Source organism: Lolium perenne, chromosome 4, assembly GCF_019359855.2.
Source record: "Lolium perenne isolate Kyuss_39 chromosome 4, Kyuss_2.0, whole genome shotgun sequence".
Lineage (NCBI taxonomy): Eukaryota > Viridiplantae > Streptophyta > Magnoliopsida > Poales > Poaceae > Lolium > Lolium perenne.
This window is the reverse complement of record NC_067247.2, coordinates 390,973,589-390,995,888: the sequence shown is the minus strand read 5'-3', so window position 1 is coordinate 390,995,888 and position 22,300 is coordinate 390,973,589. Positions and strand designations below refer to the sequence as shown.

At 45.4% G+C, this 22,300-nt stretch overlaps 1 protein-coding gene and 1 long non-coding RNA gene across 2 annotated transcripts; both read right to left on the bottom strand.

Moving 5' to 3' along the window:
* Positions 1-231: 231 nt before the first annotated feature.
* On the bottom strand, positions 232-3,508 carry LOC127348185 (uncharacterized). Its single transcript, XM_051374273.1, has 11 exons — positions 3,408-3,508; positions 2,809-3,292; positions 2,557-2,712; positions 2,235-2,462; positions 1,595-2,153; positions 1,298-1,518; positions 1,013-1,213; positions 787-915; positions 595-707; positions 438-513; positions 232-354 (listed from the first exon to the last, which is right to left on the bottom strand). The coding sequence occupies exons 1-11, from the start codon at positions 3,506-3,508 to the stop codon at positions 232-234; spliced, it is 2,391 nt and encodes a 796-aa protein (XP_051230233.1).
* Positions 3,509-18,468: 14,960 nt separating this feature from the next.
* LOC139830305 (uncharacterized) lies at positions 18,469-19,217 on the bottom strand. Its single transcript, XR_011742253.1, has 2 exons — positions 19,069-19,217; positions 18,469-18,964 (listed from the first exon to the last, which is right to left on the bottom strand). It is a non-coding gene; the product is annotated as an uncharacterized lncRNA (long non-coding RNA).
* Positions 19,218-22,300: the final 3,083 nt, after the last annotated feature.

Below are 22,300 nucleotides of genomic sequence, written 5' to 3'. Positions count from 1 at the left end.
AAAAATGTAGGTGTGTGTCTGTATGTGCAGCTCAATAAATCAAGAAACAACAATATATGATTAAGCAAACAAAATAATAGGATAGCCATATGTCTTGAAGAAAACGAAAAAAGTATTCATGGTCACTTTACAACATAACATAGTTGATAGAAGGAAAAAAAAAGCTATTCATGGTCAGGAAACCTTCTTCGGGACTAAAACCTAACCACTCAAACTTTTATCTTCCATTTTCTATGTCTTCTTGTTGATCCTGGAAGCGATGGACCGAATTTTCTCTTTCACGATCTCTAACGTGTTCGAAGGTGATAACATCATTTCAGCGACAACTCGTCTTCGCCTTGCATTAATTTTGATCTATACAATATTATGAAATATGGGTTAGATGTAACACATTTTTGTTAATCCAAGGGTGTACATACAGACGATTTTTAACAAACCTGTGAAATCTCTGCAGTCATCCGATCCCCATCCCAATGCTCCATGCATTCCATCACAAACAATCCACAAGAGTTCCTGTTGTAAATGCAAAATCTCGATAAGGTTAATCCTCCCATATATTGATCATAAACTTAAATTGGTGTAACATTAACTCACCCGTCATGTTGCTGCGGCATGTCGTACTCTAATATCGGCCACTTTGAAACATCGGGATGATCTCCACTCGTGACTTCGTTGGCCACTTGCATGTCTTCTGCAATTTGGCGCCGCTGTAGACACATAACAGTTATGCTAATTTGCGCAATTCAGTTTGTTAGAAGTAATGTGGACAGTTTGTTTTTCACTTACAAGTGCCTCAACAGTCTCCAACGTAAACTCTATAGGATAAAGAGAGTCGAGAACTTGGAATTCTTGCTTCGGTATGTGCATGACAACGGTCGTCCAGTGTGTATTGCCAATGTTGAGTGGAAAATAAACCTGCAAAAAATTATAACATATCAAAAAAATGAGATGTCAGTCGGCATGTTTATTAGCAGAATACTACAATATTTTATAACAATCATATATTACGTACCTTGTCACGGACGGTGTATTCCGTCACCACTCTACCAACCGCGCCAGATCTTACCATCGCGCTATCCATGTTCTTGCTGGATTCTTTGGGTTTGTCTCCGGCATTTGCCCGGTCTACTAGATATTTAGATCTCCATGCTGGACACAAGAAGCGGTCATCCCCAACACGGAGGTTCAAATGCCCAATGTAACCATCTATGACCTGCGAATAACATGATGACATTTTATGTTAATAACATACATGTAAATATTAAATGTATGGAATAGACGTGTTCTACGCACTTACATCGTCTGACAACCATCTTTCGTCAAGAACAACACGAAGACGTTCAGCGTTTACTTCATCGCCCCTGACACTCCGGTAAACATTCTTTTTCTTGTGCTGCTCTGACCTTGATGCAAGCTCGAGGAAGACTATAGCTGCATCTACTAGTTCAGGCGACAAATCAGATGATGCATCCGGTTTTGCATTTTTATCTGCTCCAAATTTATCATCGAAATTCAGAGCTGCATGCATATGAAAAGTCTTAGCGAATACAACATTTCTTATAGAGAATATTAAAAAAAACGGAAAATAAACTACCTTTTGAGGATGAACCACGGACTTGACGCTTGGTGCGTCTGTCTAGAGCATAGGGAGATTGAAATTTCTTGGGAATTGTTCGCTTTCTCTTCCCACCCAACTCATCTTCCTTTGATTTAGATATGAACTTGCTAATAGTTACTGCGTCAAGATCAATTTCTGAATCTGATGTCACCGGATCAGCATTTTCAATGATGAACGGATTATCCGGTGTGCTACCAACATCGCCAAATGGCTTTTCTGCTGGAGTACCATTCAGTCCACTAGCCTTGGCAGGTGTGCGCATAGCATCATTTGCATTCTTTGCAGTACCATTCTTAGCAGGCTCCTTGAATTTTTTTTCCAATTTATCAAATTCATCAGCCAGGTTCATGTCAATGATATGAATAGAATCTCCACGTCCTGCTGAATCGCTCTCTTCCTTGTACATGAACTCTTTTTTATCACGAGGCCCGTTCCGGAAAGAGTTGACATCTTCCTGGTCCTCCATGTTACCGGAAACCGCTGCGGCTGCCGGTTTGTAAGTCACGCCTTCCTTATTAAACATCTCCAATGTTCTCTGCAACACAAAATATATAAGTTCATGAACGATTGCATTTTCAATAACAAAAGAAAATGACACAACAGTTAGGCGTTTCACCTGAGCACATAAGGCAGGGATGGTAGCCAACATCTTCTGCACTTGTGCATCAAGGTAACCCGTTAAACGATTTATCAGAATTTCCGTCTGACCGTTATCAAGGGGTTTTGGAGCCTGTTTCTTTCTTGGAACAGCACTCACGGGCTTGGCGTTATTTTGAGGAGCAGCCACAGGATCTGGCACAACTGGCTCCATCAACCGATACTCTTCAGTGATATTTTCATCAATCTGCACGTTATATAATGCAAGAGTTAAGTACTATAGTTTTGAATTCAGTATTTACAAAATTAAGTGTGCCTACTCGTAACACTGAAATTAGTACCTTCATGTTACCACGACCGCGACCATTCTCGTAGTCAAAATTGTCTCTCCGCGTGGCCGCTGCTTCAGTCCAGTTCCTCATTAGAGGGCGCATGGACAGTTTAGGATTAAATGCACACTCGCCTTCTAGCGGCTGACATTTTTCCCAGTATAGGTACTGCGTGTAAACAAAGGAGAGTAAATTAATTATCTATACGTGAAAAATGCAGTGAGATGTACTATGCACAACACTTCGACATAAGAACAAACATACCTGCAACATTCCTAAGTTCCCTTTCGGCCACTGACGGATTTGTCTACCTTTTCTTACCAGCCTAATGCTATCCAACAGAACCCTTAGAGTGAATGCATTCCAATTGATTTTTGACATTCGGTCAACATCTTCTACTAGTGCATAGAACTTGGCTGGAACAATCTTCGTCGCCATAGGCGCAAGTACTGTTCCAAGAAGCACTAGGACTACCCTCCTCAGGAATTCATCATCGGCAAGTTTACTTTTAATGATGTCGTCAATTAATTCATCGATAATGATGTTACCGGTTGATTTGCTTAAGAACTGTGGTGGGATGCGATGCTTCACGTCTTCACCTTCCTCGGTAAGAATTTCCCCAGCTGAAAAACCTTCATTAACCAGACCAAAGAGACACTCAACATCGACAAAACCAAGAGACACCGCGCCATTGTTCTCTCCTATTTCGAATGTACCAGTGGCAGGGTCAAAAACATCAAGCATGAACCTGGAACAAAAATGAACATGAATCAATAACTACTATGCAAAAGTAATCCACGAAATACAAATGACATATGAACATGTAATGCAATATTACGTAGTATACATGTGAGAAGGTGTACCTGATCAATATTGTACGCATCTTCACAGAAGGAATCATCATCATACTTCTTAAATTAGTTAGAGCTAGTCTAGCACGTTGATCCACGGTAAGACGGGCCATGAGCCTACACCATTTTTCGATGTTGCAGCAAACTTCACCCCTAAGCTCGTCCATTCTATCAAGGAAAAACACTATATTAAGAAAGTAATATGTCACGTACAAAAAACTAAATTAAATATGCAAGAGGGAGACTTGAATACAACATGATTTTACATACGATGCGTGAGATGGCATGATTTTACATACGATGTGTGAGATGACATGCTTTGAACAGACAAATCATGGTGAAATATTATACAAAAAAATTGAGAGCAAACATCTGCCCTATATATGAAACCCCTCAATAAAATTTACATCTTAAAAACCGATACTTGCAATGTTTGCTATTTTCATGCTACAAGAGCGATGCATATATAGGCGAACTGCTGACAAACGATCCGACTGGATCCGACGTAGTCGGGCATGAAGTCACGTTGAATTTTACTTAACCTAAACAAAGTGACTAGAGGTGTGCACATGCATGCACGAAACCAGCACAACAACTCCAAGTCCTAATCAGTCAACACTTAAGAAAATTATTCTAACAACTGCAAATCTGAATACACACGGCGACTCTAAACTATACAAATTTTACTTGCTTCATACGATGTAGATACGAAGGTCTTGATGTGTACTTACTTGACGAGGCAGTGTTGGAACCGTCTTGGTCTGTCTCCGATGAGATCTAGGTGACGGTGTTGGGCCTGGCGTGGAACGATTCGTGGGTACGGCGGTCTCAGGTGAGGGTACCTTGCAGATGGCGGCGGTGGCGGGGATGAGATCGCCTTTGAGACGGAGGAGGCGAGGAGAATAGAGAGGGCGACTGCGCGGACGGTGGCGGTGGCGGCGGCTCTAGGGTTTGCACGATCTTTATTACGGCAGCACGAACACCTTTTTATAGGCCGACCACGTCGTACGTCATTTCCGGAACATGCCATGCGCAAACCATTCACGATAATTAAGATCGTGGCGCGCGTGAAGATCGTAATGGAGCACTTCCATCCGCCGTTTCGGGTTGGGCCTTTTTTAAATTAGATTTTTCACTTTCATGGTTGCATTTGGCATTTTGGGTTGGTCCATGTTGGGCCAACGAAATTAAACAACAAAATTATAATCTATACTTATCATGAACAATGTTGATATGCAAATTTGGACAACATTAATAAAATATTAAATTATTTCGTCCATAAATTTCTACACAAGTTTAAGAATTGCATGGTAGACCCATTTTGACCCTAAAACCCTAGTATCGGCACCTCCCAACCATGGGATCACCATGAATGTAAAAACCAACCTAGAAACACCAAGCCAAAAAGGGTGGGGCACACCACCATGCACAAGTGTGCCAAATATTGGCCCCTTCCAAGGTGGTTGGATATTTTTTAGGCCATGGTAGACCCATTTTGACCCTAAAACCCTAGTATCGGCACCTCCCAACCATGAGATCACCATGAATGTAAAAACAAACCTAGAAACACCAAGGCAAAAAGGGTGGGGCACACCACCATGCACAAGTGTGCCAAATATTGGCCCCTTCCAAGGTGGTTGGATATTTTTTAGGCCATGGTAGACCCATTTTGACCCTAAAACCCTAGTATCGGCACCTCCCAACCATGGGATCACCATGAATGTAAAAACCAACCTAGAAACACCAAGCCAAAAAGGGTGGGGCACACCACCATGCACAAGTGTGCCAAATATTGGCCCCATCCAAGGTGGTTTGATATTTTTTAGGCCATGGTAGACCCATTTTGACCCTAAAACCCTAGTATCGGCACCTCCCAACCATGGGATCACCATGAATGTAAAAACCAACCTAGAAAGAGCAAGCCAAAAAGGGTGGGGCACACCACCATGCACAACTGTGCCAAATATTGGCCCCATCCAAGGTGGTTGGGTATTTTTTAGGCCATGGTAGACCCATTTTGACCCTAAAACCCTAGTATCGCCACCTCCCAACCATGGGATCACCATGAATGTAAAAACCAACCTAGAAACACCAAGCCAAAAAGGGTGGGGCACACCACCATGCACAAGTGTGCCAAATATTGGCCCCACCCAAGGTGGTTTGATATGTTTTAGGCCATGGTAGACCATTTTGACCCTAAAACCCTAGTATCGGCACCTCCCAACCATGGGATCACCATGAATGTAAAAACCAACCTAGAAACACCAAGCCAAAAAGGGTGGGGCACACGACCATGCACAAGTGTGCCAAATATTGGCCCCATCCAAGGTGGTTTGATATTTTTTAGGCCATGGTAGACCCATTTTGACCCTAAAACCCTAGTATTGGCACCTCCCAACCATGGGATCACCATGAATGTGAAAACCAACCTAGAAACACCAAGCCAAAAAGGGTGGGGCACACCACCATGCACAATTCTGCCAAATATTGGCCCCATCCAAGGTGGTTGGGTATTTTTTAGGCCATGGTAGACCCATTTTGACCCTAAAACCCTAGTATCGCCACCTCCCAACCATGGGATCACCATGAATGTAAAAACCAACCTAGAAACACCAAGCCAAAAAGGGTGGGGCACACCACCATGCACAAGTGTGCCAAATATTGGCCCCATCCAAGGTGGTTTGATATATTTTTAGGGCCATGGTAGACCCATTTTGACCCTAAAACCCTAGTATCGGCACCTCCCAACCATGGGATCACCATGAATGTGAAAACCAACCTAGAAACACAAAGCCAAAAAGGGTGGGGCACACCACCATGCACAAGTGTACCAAATATTGGCCCCACCCAAGGTGGTTTGATATGTTTTAGGCCATGGTAGACCATTTTGACCCTAAAACCCTAGTATCGGCACCTCCCAACCATGGGATCACCATGAATGTAAAAACCAACCTACAATCACCAAGCCAAAAAGGGTGGGGCACACCACCATGCACAAGTGTGCCAAATATTGGCCCCATCCAAGGTGGTTTGATATTTTTTAGGCCATGGTAGACCCATTTTGACCCCTAAAACCCTAGTATCGCCACCTCCCAACCATGGGAACACCATGAATGTAAAAACCAACCTAGAAAGAGCTAGCTAAAAAGGGTGGGGCACACCACCATGCACAAGTGTGCCAAATATTGGCCCCACCCAAGGTGGTTTGATATTTTTTAGGCCATGGTAGACCATTTTGACCCTAAAACCCTAGTATCGCCACCTCCCAACCATGGGATCACCATGAATGTGAAAACCAACCTAGAAACACCAAGCCAAAAAGGGTGGGGCACACCACCATGCACAAGTGTGCCAAATATTGGCCCCACCCAAGGTGGTTTGATATGTTTTAGGCCATGGTAGACCATTTTGACCTTAAAACCCTAGTATCGGCACCTCCCAACCATGGGATCACCATGAATGTAAAAACCAACCTAGAAAAACCAAGCCAAAAAGGGTGGGGCACACCACCATGCACAAGTGTGCCAAATATTGGCCCCATCCAAGGTGGTTTGATATTTTTTAGGCCATGGTAGACCCATTTTGACCCTAAAATCCTAGTATCGGCACCTCCCATCCATGGGATCACCATGAATGTAAAAACCAACCTAGAAAGAGCAAGCCAAAAAGGGTGGGGCACACCACCATGCACAAGTGTGCCAAATATTGGTCTACCATGGCCCCATCCAAGGTGGTTGGGTATTTTTTAGGCCATGGTAGACCCATTTTGACCCTAAAACCCTAGTATCGCCACCTCCCAAACCATGGGATCACCATGAATGTAAAAACCAACCTAGAAACACCAAGCCAAAAAGGGTGGGGCACACCACCATGCACAAGTGTGCCAAATATTGGCCCCATCCAAGGTGGTTTGATATTTTTTAGGCCATGGTAGACCCATTTTGACCCTAAAACCCTAGTATCGGCACCTCCCAACCATGGAATCACCATGAATGTGAAAACCAACCTAGAAACACCAAGCCAAAAAGGGTGGGGCACACCACCATGCACAAGTGTGCCAAATATTGGCCCCATCCAAGGTGGTTGGGTATTTTTTAGGCCATGGTAGACCCATTTTGACCCTAAAACCCTAGTATCGCCACCTCCCAACCATGGGATCACCATGAATGTAAAAACCAACCTAGAAACACCAAGCCAAAAAGGGTGGGGCACACCACCATGCACAAGTGTGCCAAATATTGGCCCCATCCAAGGTGGTTTGATATTTTTTAGGCCATGGTAGACCCATTTTGACCCTAAAACCCTAGTATCGGCACCTCCCAACCATGGGATCACCATGAATGTGAAAACCAACCTAGAAACACCAAGCCAAAAAGGTTGGGGCACACCACCATGCACAAGTGTGCCAAATATTGGCCCCACCCAAGGTGGTTTGATATGTTTTAGGCCATGGTAGACCATTTTGACCCTAAAACCCTAGTATCGGCACCTCCCAACCATGGGATCACCATGAATGTAAAAACCAACCTAGAAACACCAAGCCAAAAATGGTGGGGCACACCACCATGCACAAGTGTGCCAAATATGGGTCTACCATGGCCCCATCCAAGGTGGTTGGGTATTTTTTAGGCCATGGTAGACCCATTTTGACCCTAAAACCCTAGTATCGCCACCTCCCAACCATGGGATCACCATGAATGTAAAAACCAACCTAGAAACACCAAGCCAAAAAGGGTGGGGCACACCACCATGCACAAGTGTGCCAAATATTGGCCCCATCCAAGGTGGTTTGATATTTTTTAGGCCATGGTAGACCCATTTTGACCCTAAAACCCTAGTATCGGCACCTCCCAACCATGGAATCACCATGAATGTGAAAACCAACCTAGAAACACCAAGCCAAAAAGGGTGGGGCACACCACCATGCATAAGTGTGCCAAATATTGGCCCCATCCAAGGTGGTTGGGTATTTTTTAGGCCACGGTAGACCCATTTTGACCCTAAAACCCTAGTATCGCCACCTCCCAACCATGGGATCACCATGAATGTAAAAACCAACCTAGAAACACCAAGCCAAAAAGGGTGGGGCACACCACCATGCACAAGTGTGCCAAATATTGGCCCCATCCAAGGTGGTTTGATATTTTTTAGGCCATGGTAGACCCATTTTGACCCTAAAACCCTAGTATCGGCACCTCCCAACCATGGGATCACCATGAATGTGAAAACCAACCTAGAAACACCAAGCCAAAAAGGGTGGGGCACACCACCATTCACAAGTGTGCCAAATATTGGCCCCACCCAAGGTAGTTTGATATGTTTTAGGCCATGGTAGACCATTTTGACCCTAAAACCCTAGTATCGGAACCTCCCAACCATGGGATCACCATGAATGTAAAAACCAACCTAGAAACACCAAGGCAAAAAGGGTGGGGCACACCACCATGCACAAGTGTGCCAAATATTGGCCCCATCCAAGGTGGTTTGATATTTTTTAGGCCATGGTAGACCCATTTTGACCCTAAAACCCTAGTATCGCCACCTCCCAACCATGGGAACACCATGAATGTAAAAACCAACCTAAAAAGAGCTAGCCAAAAAGGGTGGGGCACACCACCATGCACAAGTGTGCCAAATATTGGCCCCACCCAAGGTGGTTTGATATTTTTTAGGCCATGGTAGACCATTTTGACCCTAAAACCCTAGTATCGCCACCTCCCAACCATGGGATCACCATGAATGTAAAAACCAACCTAGAAACACCAAGCCAAAAAGGGTGGGGCACACCACCATGCACAAGTGTGCCAAATATTGGCCCCACCCAAGGTGGTTTGATATGTTTTAGGCCATGGTAGACCATTTTGACCCTAAAACCCTAGTATCGGCACCTCCCAACCATGGGATCACCATGAATGTAAAAACCAACCTAGAAAAACCAAGCCAAAATGGGTGGGGCACACCACCATGCGCAAGTGTGCCAAATATTGGCCCCATCCAAGGTGGTTTGATATTTTTTAGGCCATGGTAGACCCATTTTGACCCTAAAATCCTAGTATCGGCACCTCCCAACCATGGGATCACCATGAATGTAAAAACCAACCTAGAAAGAGCAAGCCAAAAAGGGTGGGGCACACCACCATGCACAAGTGTGCCAAATATGGGTCTACCATGGCCCCATCCAAGGTGGTTGGGTATTTTTTAGGCCATGGTAGACCCATTTTGACCCTAAAACCCTAGTATCGCCACCTCCCAACCATGGGATCACCATGAATGTAAAAACCAACCTAGAAACACCAAGCCAAAAAGGGTGGAGCACACCACCATGCACAAGTGTGCCAAATATTGGCCCCATCCAAGGTGGTTTGATATTTTTTAGGCCATGGTAGACCCATTTTGACCCTAAAACCCTAGTATCGGCACCTCCCAACCATGGAATCACCATGAATGTGAAAACCAACCTAGAAACACCAAGCCAAAAAGGGTGGGGCACACCACCATGCACAAGTGTGCCAAATATTGGCCCCATCCAAGGTGGTTGGGTATTTTTTAGGCCATGGTAGACCCATTTTGACCCTAAAACCCTAGTATCGCCACCTCCCAACCATGGGATCACCATGAATTTAAAAACCAACCTAGAAACACCAAGCCAAAAAGGGTGGGGCACACCACCATGCACAAGTGTGCCAAATATTGGCCCCATCCAAGGTGGTTTGATATTTTTTAGTCCATGGTAGACCCATTTTGACCCTAAAACCCTAGTATCGGCACCTCCCAACCATGGGATCACCATGAATGTGAAAACCAACCTAGAAACACCAAGCCAAAAAGGGTGGGGCACACCACCATGCACAAGTGTGCCAAATATTGGCCCCACCCAAGGTGGTTTGATATGTTTTAGGCCATGGTAGACCATTTTGACCCTAAAACCCTAGTATCGGCACCTCCCAACCATGGGATCACCATGAATGTGAAAACCAACCTAGAAACACCAAGCCAAAAAGGGTGGGGCACACCACCATGCACAAGTGTGCCAAATATTGGCCCCACCCAAGGTGGTTTGATATGTTTTAGGCCATGGTAGACCATTTTGACCGTAAAACCCTAGTATCGGCACCTCCCAACCATGGGATCACCATGAATGTAAAAACCAACCTAGAAACACCAAGCCAAAAAGGGTGGGGCACACCACCATGCACAAGTGTGCCAAATATTGGCCCCACCCAAGGTGGTTTGATATGTTTTAGGCCATGGTAGACCATTTTGACCCTAAAACCCTAGTATCGGCACCTCCCAACCATGGGATCACCATGAATGTAAAAACCAACCTAGAAAAACCAAGCCAAAAAGGGTGGGGCACACCACCATGCACAAGTGTGCCAAATATTGGCCCCATCCAAGGTGGTTTGATATTTTTTAGGCCATGGTAGACCCATTTTGACCCTAAAACCCTAGTATCGGCACCTCCCAACCATGGGATCACCATGAATGTAAAAACCAACCTAGAAAGAGCAAGCCAAAAAGGGTGGGGCACACCACCATGCACAAGTGTGCCAAATATGGGTCTACCATGGCCCCATCCAAGGTGGTTGGGTATTTTTTAGGCCATGGTAGACCCATTTTGACCCTAAAACCCTAGTATCGCCACCTCCCAACCATGGGATCACCATGAATGTAAAAACCAACCTAGAAACACCAAGCCAAAAAGGGTGGGGCACACCACCATGCACAAGTGTGCCAAATATTGGCCCCATCCAAGGTGGTTTGATATTTTTTAGGCCATAGTAGACCCATTTTGACCCTAAAACCCTAGTATCGGCACCTCCCAACCATGGAATCACCATGAATGTGAAAACCAACCTAGAAACACCAAGCCAAAAAGGGTGGGGCACACCACCATGCACAAGTGTGCCAAATATTGGCCCCATCCAAGGTGGTTGGGTATTTTTTAGGCCACGGTAGACCCATTTTGACCCTAAAACCCTAGTATCGCCACCTCCCAACCATGGGATCACCATGAATGTAAAAAACAACCTAGAAACACCAAGCCAAAAAGGGTGGGGCACACCACCATGCACAAGTGTGCCAAATATTGGCCCCATCCAAGGTGGTTTGATATTTTTTAGGCCATGGTAGACCCATTTTGACCCTAAAACCCTAGTATCGGCACCTCCCAACCATGCGATCACCATGAATGTGAAAACCAACCTAGAAACACCAAGCCAAAAAGGGTGGGGCACACCACCATGCACAAGTGTGCCAAATATTGGCCCCACCCAAGGTGGTTTGATATGTTTTAGGCCATGGTAGACCATTTTGACCCTAAAACCCTAGTATCGGAACCTCCCAACCATGGGATCACCATGAATGTAAAAATCAACCTAGAAACACCAAGGCAAAAAGGGTGGGGCACACCACCATGCACAAGTGTGCCAAATATTGGCCCCATCGAAGGTGGTTTGATATTTTTTAGGCCATGGTAGACCCATTTTGACCCTAAAACCCTAGTATCGCCACCTCCCAACCATGGGAACACCATGAATGTAAAAACCAACCTAGAAAGAGCTAGCCAAAAAGGGTGGGGCACACCACCTTGCACAAGTGTGCCAAATATTGGCCCCACCCAAGGTGGTTTGATATTTTTTAGGCCATGGTAGACCATTTTGACCCTAAAACCCTAGTATCGCCACCTCCCAACCATGGGATCACCATGAATGTGAAAACCAACCTAGAAACACCAAGCCAAAAAGGGTGGGGCACACCAGCATGCACAAGTGTGCCAAATATTGGCCCCACCCAAGGTGGTTTGATATGTTTTAGGCCATGGTAGACCATTTTGACCATAAACCCTAGTATCGGCACCTCCCAACCATGGGATCACCATGAATGTAAAAACCAACCTAGAAACACCAAGCCAAAAAGGGTGGGGCACACCACCATGCACAAGTGTGCCACATATTGGCCCCATCCAAGGTGGTTTGATATTTTTTAGGCCATGGTAGACCCATTTTGACCCTAAAACCCTAGTATCGCCACCTCCCAACCATGAGATCACCATGAATGTAAAAACCAACCTAGAAACACCAAGCCAAAAAGGGTGGGGCACACCACCATTCACAAGTGTGCCAAAAATTGGCCCCACCCAAGGTGGTTCGGTATGTTTTAGGCCATGGTAGACCATTTTGACCCTAAAACCCTAGTATCGGCACCTCCCAACCATGGGATCACCATGAATGTAAAAACCAACCTAGAAACACCAAGCCAAAAAGGGTGGGGCACACCACCATGCACAAGTGTGCCAAATATTGGCCCCTTCCAAGGTGGTTGGATATTTTTTAGGCCATGGTAGACCCATTTTGACCCTTAAACCCTAGTATCGGCACCTCCCAACCATGGGATCACCATGAATGTAAAAAAAAACCTAGAAACACCAAGGCAAAAAGGGTGGGGCACACCACCATGCACAAGTGTACCAAATATTGGCCCCTTCCAAGGTGGTTGGATATTTTTTAGGCCATGGTAGACCCATTTTGACCCTAAAACCCTAGTATCGGCACCTCCCAACCATGGGATCACCATGAATGTAAAAACCGACCTAGAAACACCAAGCCAAAAAGGGTGGGGCACACCACCATGCACAAGTGTGCCAAATATTGGCCCCATCCAAGGTGGTTTGATATTTTTTAGGCCATGGTAGACCCATTTTGACCCTAAAACCCTAGTATCGGCACCTCCCAACCATGGGATCACCATGAATGTGAAAACCAACCTAGGAACACCAAGCCAAAAATGGTGGGGCACACCACCATGCACAAGTGTGCCAAATATTGGCCCCATCCAAGGTGGTTTGATATTTTTTAGGCCATGGTAGACCCATTTTGACCCTAAACCCTAATATCGGCACCTCCCAACCATGAGATCACCATGAATGTAAAAACCAACCTAGAAACACCAAGCCAAAAAGGGTGGGGCACACCACCATGCAAAAGTGTGCCAAATATTGGCCCCATCCAAGGTGGTTTGATATTTTTTAGGCCATGGTAGACCCATTTTGACCCTAAAACCCTAGTATCGGCACCTCCCAACCATGGGATCACCATGAATGTGAAAACCAACCTAGAAACACCAAGCCAAAAAGGGTGGGGCACACCACCATGCACAAGTGTGCCAAATATTGGCCCCACCCAAGGTGGTTTGATATGTTTTAGGCCATGGTAGACCATTTTGACCCTAAAACCCTAGTATCGGCACCTCCCAACCATGGGATCACCATGAATGTAAAAACCAACCTAGAAACACCAAGCCAAAAAGGGTGGGGCACACCACCATGCACAAGTGTGCCAAATATTGGCCCCATCCAAGGTGGTTTGATATTTTTTAGGCCATGGTAGACCCATTTTAACCCTAAAACCCTAGTATCGGCACCTCCCAACCATGGGATCACCATGAATGTTAAAACCAACCTAGAAACACCAAGCCAAAAAGGGTGGGGCACACCACCATGCACAAGTGTGCCAAATATTGGCCCCATCCAAGGTGGTTGGGTATTTTTTAGGCCATGGTAGACCCATTTTGACCCTAAAACCCTAGTATCGGCACCTCCCAACCATGGGATCACCATGAATGTAAAAACCAACCTAGAAACACCAAGCCAAAAAGGGTGGGGCACACCACCATGCACAAGTGTGCCAAATATTGGCCCCATCCAAGGTGGTTTGATATTTTTTAGTCCATGGTAGACCCATTTTGACCCTAAAACCCTAGTATCGGCACCTCCCAACCATGGGATCACCATGAATGTGAAAACCAACCTAGAAACACCAAGCCAAAAAGGGTGGGGCACACCACCATGCACAAGTGTGCCAAATATTGGCCCCATCCAAGGTGTTTGGGTATTTTTTAGGCCATGGTAGACCCATTTTGACCCTAAAACCCTAGTATCGCCACCTCCCAACCATGGGATCACCATGAATGTAAAAACCAACCTAGAAACACCAAGCCAAAAAGGGTGGGGCACACCACCATGCACAAGTGTGCCAAATATTGGCCCCATCCAAGGTGGTTTGATATTTTTTAGGCCATGGTAGACCCATTTTGACCCTAAAACCCTAGTATCGGCACCTCCCAACCATGGGATCACCATGAATGTGAAAACCAACCTAGAAACACCAAGCCAAAAAGGGTGGGGCACACCACCATGCACAAGTGTGCCAAATATTGGCCCCACCCAAGGTGGTTTGATATGTTTTAGGCCATGGTAGACCATTTTGACCCTAAAACGTATCGGCACCTCCCAACCATGGGATCACCATGAATGTAAAAACCAACCTAGAAACACCAAGCCAAAAAGGGTGGGGCACACCACCATGCACAAGTGTGCCAAATATTGGCCCCATCCAAGGTGGTTTGATATTTTTTAGGCCATGGTAGACCCATTTTGACCCTAAAACCCTAGTATCGCCACCTCCCAACCATGGGAACACCATGAATGTAAAAACCAACCTAGAAAGAGCTAGCCAAAAAGGGTGGGGCACACCACCATGCACAAGTGTGCCAAATATTGGCCCCACCCAAGGTGGTTTGATATTTTTTAGGCCATGGTAGACCATTTTGACCCTAAAACCCTAGTATCGCCACCTCCCAACCATGGGATCACCATGAATGTGAAAACCAACCTAGAAACACCAAGCCAAAAAGGGTGGGGCACACCACCATGCACAAGTGTGCCAAATATTGGCCCCACCCAAGGTGGTTTGATATGTTTTAGGCCATGGTAGACCATTTTGACCCTAAAACCCTAGTATCGGCACCTCCCAACCATGGGATCACCATGAATGTAAAAACCAACCTAGAAAAACCAAGCCAAAAAGGGTGGGGCACACCACCATGCACAAGTGTGCCAAATATTGGCCCCATCCAAGGTGGTTTGATATTTTTTAGGCCATGGTAGACCCATTTTGACCCTAAAATCCTAGTATCGGCACCTCCCAACCATGGGATCACCATGAATGTAAAAACCAACCTAGAAAGAGCAAGCCAAAAAGGGTGGGGCACACCACCATGCACAAGTGTGCCAAATATGGGTCTACCATGGCCCCATCCAAGGTGGTTGGGTATTTTTTAGGCCATGGTAGACCCATTTTGACCCTAAAACCCTAGTATCGCCACCTTCCAACCATGGGATCACCATGAATGTAAAAACCAACCTAGAAACACCAAGCCAAAAAGGGTGGGGCACACCACCATGCACAAGTGTGCCAAATATTGGCCCCATCCAAGGTGGTTTGATATTTTTTAGGCCATGGTAGACCCATTTTGACCCTAAAACCCTAGTATCGGCACCTCCCAACCATGGGATCACCATGAATGTAAAAACCAACCTAGAAACACCAAGCCAAAAAGGGTGGGGAACACCACCATGCACAAGTGTGCCAAATATTGGCCCCATCCAAGGTGGTTTGATATTTTTTAGGCCATGGTAGACCCATTTTGACCCTAAAACCCTAGTATCGGCACCTCCCAACCATGGGATCACCATGAATGTAAAAACAAACCTAGAAAGAGCAAGCCAAAAAGGGTGGGGCACACCACCATGCACAAGTGTGCCAAATATGGGTCTACCATGGCCCCATCCAAGGTGGTTGGGTATTTTTTAGGCCATGGTAGACCCATTTTGACCCTAAAACCCTAGTATCGCCACCTCCCAACCATGGGATCACCATGAATGTAAAAACCAACCTAGAAACACCAAGCCAAAAAGGGTGGGGCACACCACCATGCACAAGTGTGCCAAATATTGGCCCCATCCAAGGTGGTTTGATATTTTTTAGGCCATGGTAGACCCATTTTGACCCTAAAACCCTAGTATCGGCACCTCCCAACCATGGGATCACCATGAATGTGAAAACCAACCTAGAAACACCAAGCCAAAAAGGGTGGGGCACACCACCATGCACAAGTGTGCCAAATATTGGCCCCACCCAAGGTGGTTTGATATGTTTTAGGCCATGGTAGACCATTTTGACCCTAAAACCCTAGTATCGGCACCTCCCAACCATGGGATCACCATGAATGTAAAAACCAACCTAGAAACACCAAGCCAAAAAGGGTGGGGCACACCACCATGCACAAGTGTGCCAAATATTGGCCCCATCCAAGGTGGTTTGATATTTTTTAGGCCATGGTAGACCCATTTTGACCCTAAAACCCTAGTATCGCCACCTCCCAACAATGGGAACACCATGAATGTAAAAACCAAACTAGAAAGAGCTAGCCAAAAAGGGTGGGGCACACCACCATGCACAAGTGTGCCAAATATTGGCCCCACCCAAGGTGGTTTGATATTTTTTAGGCCATGGTAGACCATTTTGACCCTAAAACCCTAGTATCGCCACCTCCCAACCATGGGATCACCATGAATGTGAAAACCAACCTAGAAAAACCAAGCCAAAAAGGGTGGGGCACACCACCATGCACAAGTGTGCCAAATATTGGCCCCACCCAAGGTGGTTTGATATGTTTTAGGCCATGGTAGACCATTTTGACCCTAAAACCCTAGTATCGGCACCTCCCAACCATGGGATCACCATGAATGTAAAAACCAACCTAGAAACACCAAGCCAAAAAGGGTGGGGCACACCACCATGCACAAGTGTGCCAAATATTGGCCCCATCGAAGGTGGTTTGATATTTTTTAGGCCATGGTAGACCCATTTTGACCCTAAAACCCTAGTATCGGCACCTCCCAACCATGGGATCACCATGAATGTGAAAACCAACCTAGAAACACCAAGCCAAAAAGGGTGGGGCACACCACCATGCACAAGTGTGCCAAATATTGGCCCCACCCAAGGTGGTTTGATATGTTTTAGGCCATGGTAGACCATTTTGACCCTAAAACCCTAGTATCGCCACCTCCCAACCATGGGATCACCATGAATGTAAAAACCAACCTAGAAACACCAATCCAAAAAGGGTGGGGCACACCACCATGCACAAGTGTGCCAAATATTGGCCCCATCCAAGGTGGTTTGATATGTTTTAGGCCATGGTAGACCATTTTGACCCTAAAACCCTAGTATCGCCACCTCCCAACCATGGGATCAACATGAATGTAAAAACCAACCTAGAAACACCAAGCCAAATAGGGTGGGGCACACCACCATGCACAAGTGTGCCAAATATTGGCCCCACCCAAGGTGGTTGGGTATGTTTTAGGCCATGGTAGACCATTTTGACCCTAAAACCCTAGTATCGGCACCTCCCAACCATGGGATCACCATGAATGTAAAAACCAACCTAGAAACACCAAGCCAAAAAGGGTGGGGCACACCACCATGCACAAGTGTGCCAAATATTGACCCCTTCCAAGGTGGTTGGATATTTTTTAGGCCATGGTACACCCATTTTGACCCTAAAACCCTTGTATCGGCACCTCCCAACCATGGAGCATCCATTAGTAATTCAAAAATATTCAAAATGAAAAAAAATCATCACATTCCATGTTTTCTTGTGTTACATACAATGTGATAAAAATTTGAGGTGATTTGGAGGAGGTCGAAAAATCACTATACTTTCAAGTATATATTTTGATAAAGGACAATTCTAAAACAAATTAATGAAAACATACAAGGTTGGGTTGATCTGCCAACCTTCAATGCATCTTTTGTACATTTTCGGTATATGAACTTTTTACAAATTCGATTTTTTAAATTCACATATGAAATATCAGATACAAATAACATATGAAATTGCTACTCTGTTTTATTCTCATGACATTGGTGGTTGCTATTCTCATCACATAGCGGCTTGCTATTCATTCATGTAACTTATCTACTATATTTTTTTAACTATTGAATACATTATGACAGAGATCAAATTGGTACATAACTCAATATTACTGAACTATCAAATTTTCAAACAAGCAAAATTTTAGAATTACCATTTCCTTGCAAACAAGATAATATTTATGGACTACCATTTTTCCAACAGAACATGGATGGTAGATAAAAAGGCTGACAATACTTTGTAGCCATCCATAACTTCACTTATCTTATAACAAAGTGAAGAACTAGCAAAAGCAAACACAGTGTGCTACATACCATCTAGCACACTGGTACAGTGCATACATAGCTACCATAGCTAAAGTTCACATGCCTAGCAAGTCCATACATAGTTACCGCACCATAACAGAAGGTGCACACATAAACTAGCAGTTCTTAATAACATACATTACTTAACATCATCATATCTACTGATGATGTACTTCTTCACTAACTTTTTCAGGCATTCAGTCAATCCTGACCATAGTACTCCAGTACTTTCCTCAGGGCAGCATGGTTCGCCTTGTCGCGGAGATCCTTCGGGTGCACATCCTTCACATGGCCAACAAGTCCTTCACGCATACCATCCCTAGGAACCTGCTTGGAGGGATGGAACTTGCAGTAGTACCTCCCATCAGGTTTCATGTAAGCACTGATTCCCTCAGCCCAGATCTTCTCCTCCACCTTCTTCTCATATGACAGCACATTGTACTTGCTGACTTCATTATCAGATGAAGCATCTGAGTTGTGCTGCAAAACAACAATGTCACAATCATATGTCACAACTATTGTACAGCAATGAGTTCAATAAACTTGTCAACCATGCACAATCAATATTGAGAATACTCTCTTACCGACACGGCGTCCCCGGACTCGACCTCGCAGGAAATGTAGGAGTGGCCAGAGTCCTCCGAGTCATCAAACTCCTCAAACTTCCTCTTGCGGACAGAGGAGGTCTCACCAAGCTGATGGAATATATACAGATTATTATGTCAATCTAAATTGCAATCATAGCAGCATAACACATATACTACAAATCCCTTATTGCAATCATTACAATAACAGGCCAGTAACATTATATTTCTCCTACTATGTTAAGGTGAAACATAATTCTGTCAACCTATCATTAATACTGATCTTAATATCATAGAGTAATCATAGTCAATATTATGTTTCACCTTACCATAATGTTGCTCTTAATAATAAATTTCATAGAGGAAATAGAGTCCAGATTCTATAGCAATCATTACTACATTATAGGTGCTTCAAAGAAATGTAGCACATTCTAATTTACAACTGTACTTTCAATACATGACAACTATACCTTACTATACAAAGCATGTTAAATATTACTACATAAAGCATGTTTAATACAGGTGGAATTAATAGATTACAACACATTCTGAAAAGGGAAATATCTTATGCACAAATGGGAATGCCCCTGGAGCAGCAGTACCATAATAATAAGCAATAATTATCACCATAAGATGTTAACTAAGCAGCATTTAGGGGTTTTTAGCTTCTAACACCCAGAAGTGGAGGTCCTGCCAAATCATACCATTTCAAATAATAGGTACACATGCTATTATTCATACTGTGGTGATGTACAATTATAGTAACTACATATTTTCCCATAGGAGGTAACAAATTATTATGTCAATGTTGTTGCCTTCATAGCAAGATAACACTCCTGGAGCACAACAGCATTACCATAGATTTACAAATCAATGTGAATCCCTAAAGCAATTATGCAATCATGTAATAAAAAACATACTAATGAAGCTCTGTAGCAAACAATTGATGCTACTACTAACAAATAAATTGTGCACACAGTAATCAAACCAGATAAATTGTGCACACGGTATATAAATTGGGGTCACATGACAAAAAACCCCCCTTAACTACGAATGCACACGGATGTCAAACCAGATTTAAAAACCCCTTGCCAACATACACAAACCACAGGACAGTCTGCTAGATCCATTTGGTCCACAGTAAGCCCTAATCACAAATCATATGATTCGTCTATTCTTCGGTTTCATCTAACCCTAATCACCATCAAATAAGGGCAAATAAGCTGAGGAGTTGAGAGGATAGCACATACCAGAGGGTCTTCCACCGTTGGCTGCGCATTCAGATCTGGCACGATCTCGCCGCCGAATCCGTGCTCCTGCTCATCCGCCGCCGTCAGCACCAAGCCTCCGCCCGACGCGGCCGCACCACGACGGCTGCATCCACCCGGCACCACATCTGCCTCCGCCACGCCGGTGTTCTTGACCAAGGCAGCGGCGGCCGCCCTCGCGGTGGAGCTGCTACCCTCCATCGGCCTCCGATTCGACGGAAATCCGCGGAGAAGAAGGGATTAAAGAAGAGAACTGGCAGTGAAGAGGGAGTGGAGAAGACGAAGTGGCCGAGGGAGAGGGTTTTCTCCGTACCTGATTTGGGGGGGAAATGGTGGGGCGAGGGAGGCGGAGCAGCCGATGAAGGTTTTATATGTCCCTTCCGCTTCGGTACACGCACGTGACTACGCCACGTACACGACGGTTCACAGAATACGTACAGCACAGTCGCGGGCCATACGGGCCTGTACAGGGCTTTTACGTATCTGTCAGAAACGTGAAATTACAAAACTAACCCTGAATCCGAACAGGTATCGCGCGATCTCAACCGTTCATGTGTTTTGATGATTCCACTTTTCCTCTGGGGGGGGGGAGCACCGGAGCAGAAGCGCTCCCCAAGTCATGCCTAACTGCTTAATCTACCGCACCAAAAATAGTCAAAATCCACTAGGCTAATAGTATAGTCAGGCACAACTGTAAGTGGCCTCGTACTTAAAACCTGATTAAGAAGAAGCTCACTGGTGGTGTTTCGTTTAGTGGTCATATGTAGAAGTGATGTTTTGCCTCTTGGGTGCATATGCTCTCTTTATTTTAAAATGCACCTTTGATACATTTTGAAATGTCTAAAAATTCTAAACGAAAAACTCAGGTATACACCTTCACACACACGCTACATGCTCACAATGCCTTTTCACGAAATTGACATGTGCTTTGACTGTGTAAAAAAAGACACAAAACTAGTGATAAAATAAAGATTTTTGTGAGACGTGTTTTGTATTTTCTATATCGACCACAAACACTATCGTCTTTTCGTGAAACTGTGCGAAAACACATAGATTATCAAGATGTACATGCGTTTTTTAATTAAACTATTTGATAATTAAAAATATATTTTCTAGGTGATAGAAGCATACACATCAGGGAGCTGAGCTGACACTACGGGAACCCGCCGAGGGGCCGACGGCCGGCGGCCGTCGGCATAGCCTGCCTCGCCGTCGGCCCACGCCTGTGCCGACGGCCACCGTCGGCACCTTGCCGTCGGCACAAGGTGGCCTCGGCACAGCCTGCCTCGCCGTCGGCACACGTCTGACCGTCGGCACAGTAGGTAGCCCGACGGTGGGACGTTGCCGTCGGCACAGTTGCCGTCGGCCCCTTCGTCGTGGGCCCACGACGCCCAAACGGCCGTTAGCCCAGCCCATCTTCTGTGCCGACGGCCAGGCCGTCGGCCCAGCCTCGTCGCTCAGACAACCAGAGCATGCCACGCGTCCCCCGTTCAGCTTCTGTGCCGACGGCAAAGCCGTCGGCCCAGCCTCGTCGCTCAGACAACCAGAACCTGCCACGCGTCCCCCGTTCAGCTTCTGTGCCGACGGCCAAGCCGTCGGCCCAGCCTCGTCAGCCCCAGCCGCGTCGCAGCAGCGCCGCCCAGCTGCTGGCCGCCTACCTTCCTGTGCCGACGGCAGCTCCTGCCATTTGGCACATCCAGGTGGCTATGCCGTCGGCACAGACCATACCATTTGGCTTTCCGCTCCATTTTCCAGCACAGCACAGCACGCACAACAAAAATAGCAGTAATATACATTGAAATGCATCACAAATATTGCACAGCACATAATCATCATCGTCATCATATCAAACGTAGCAACAACATCATCGTGATATACAAATATGTGGCATGTAGCACACACGATCATCATACATCGTCAACACATGGCACACATGATCGACGCACACCCGCTAGACACCTAGC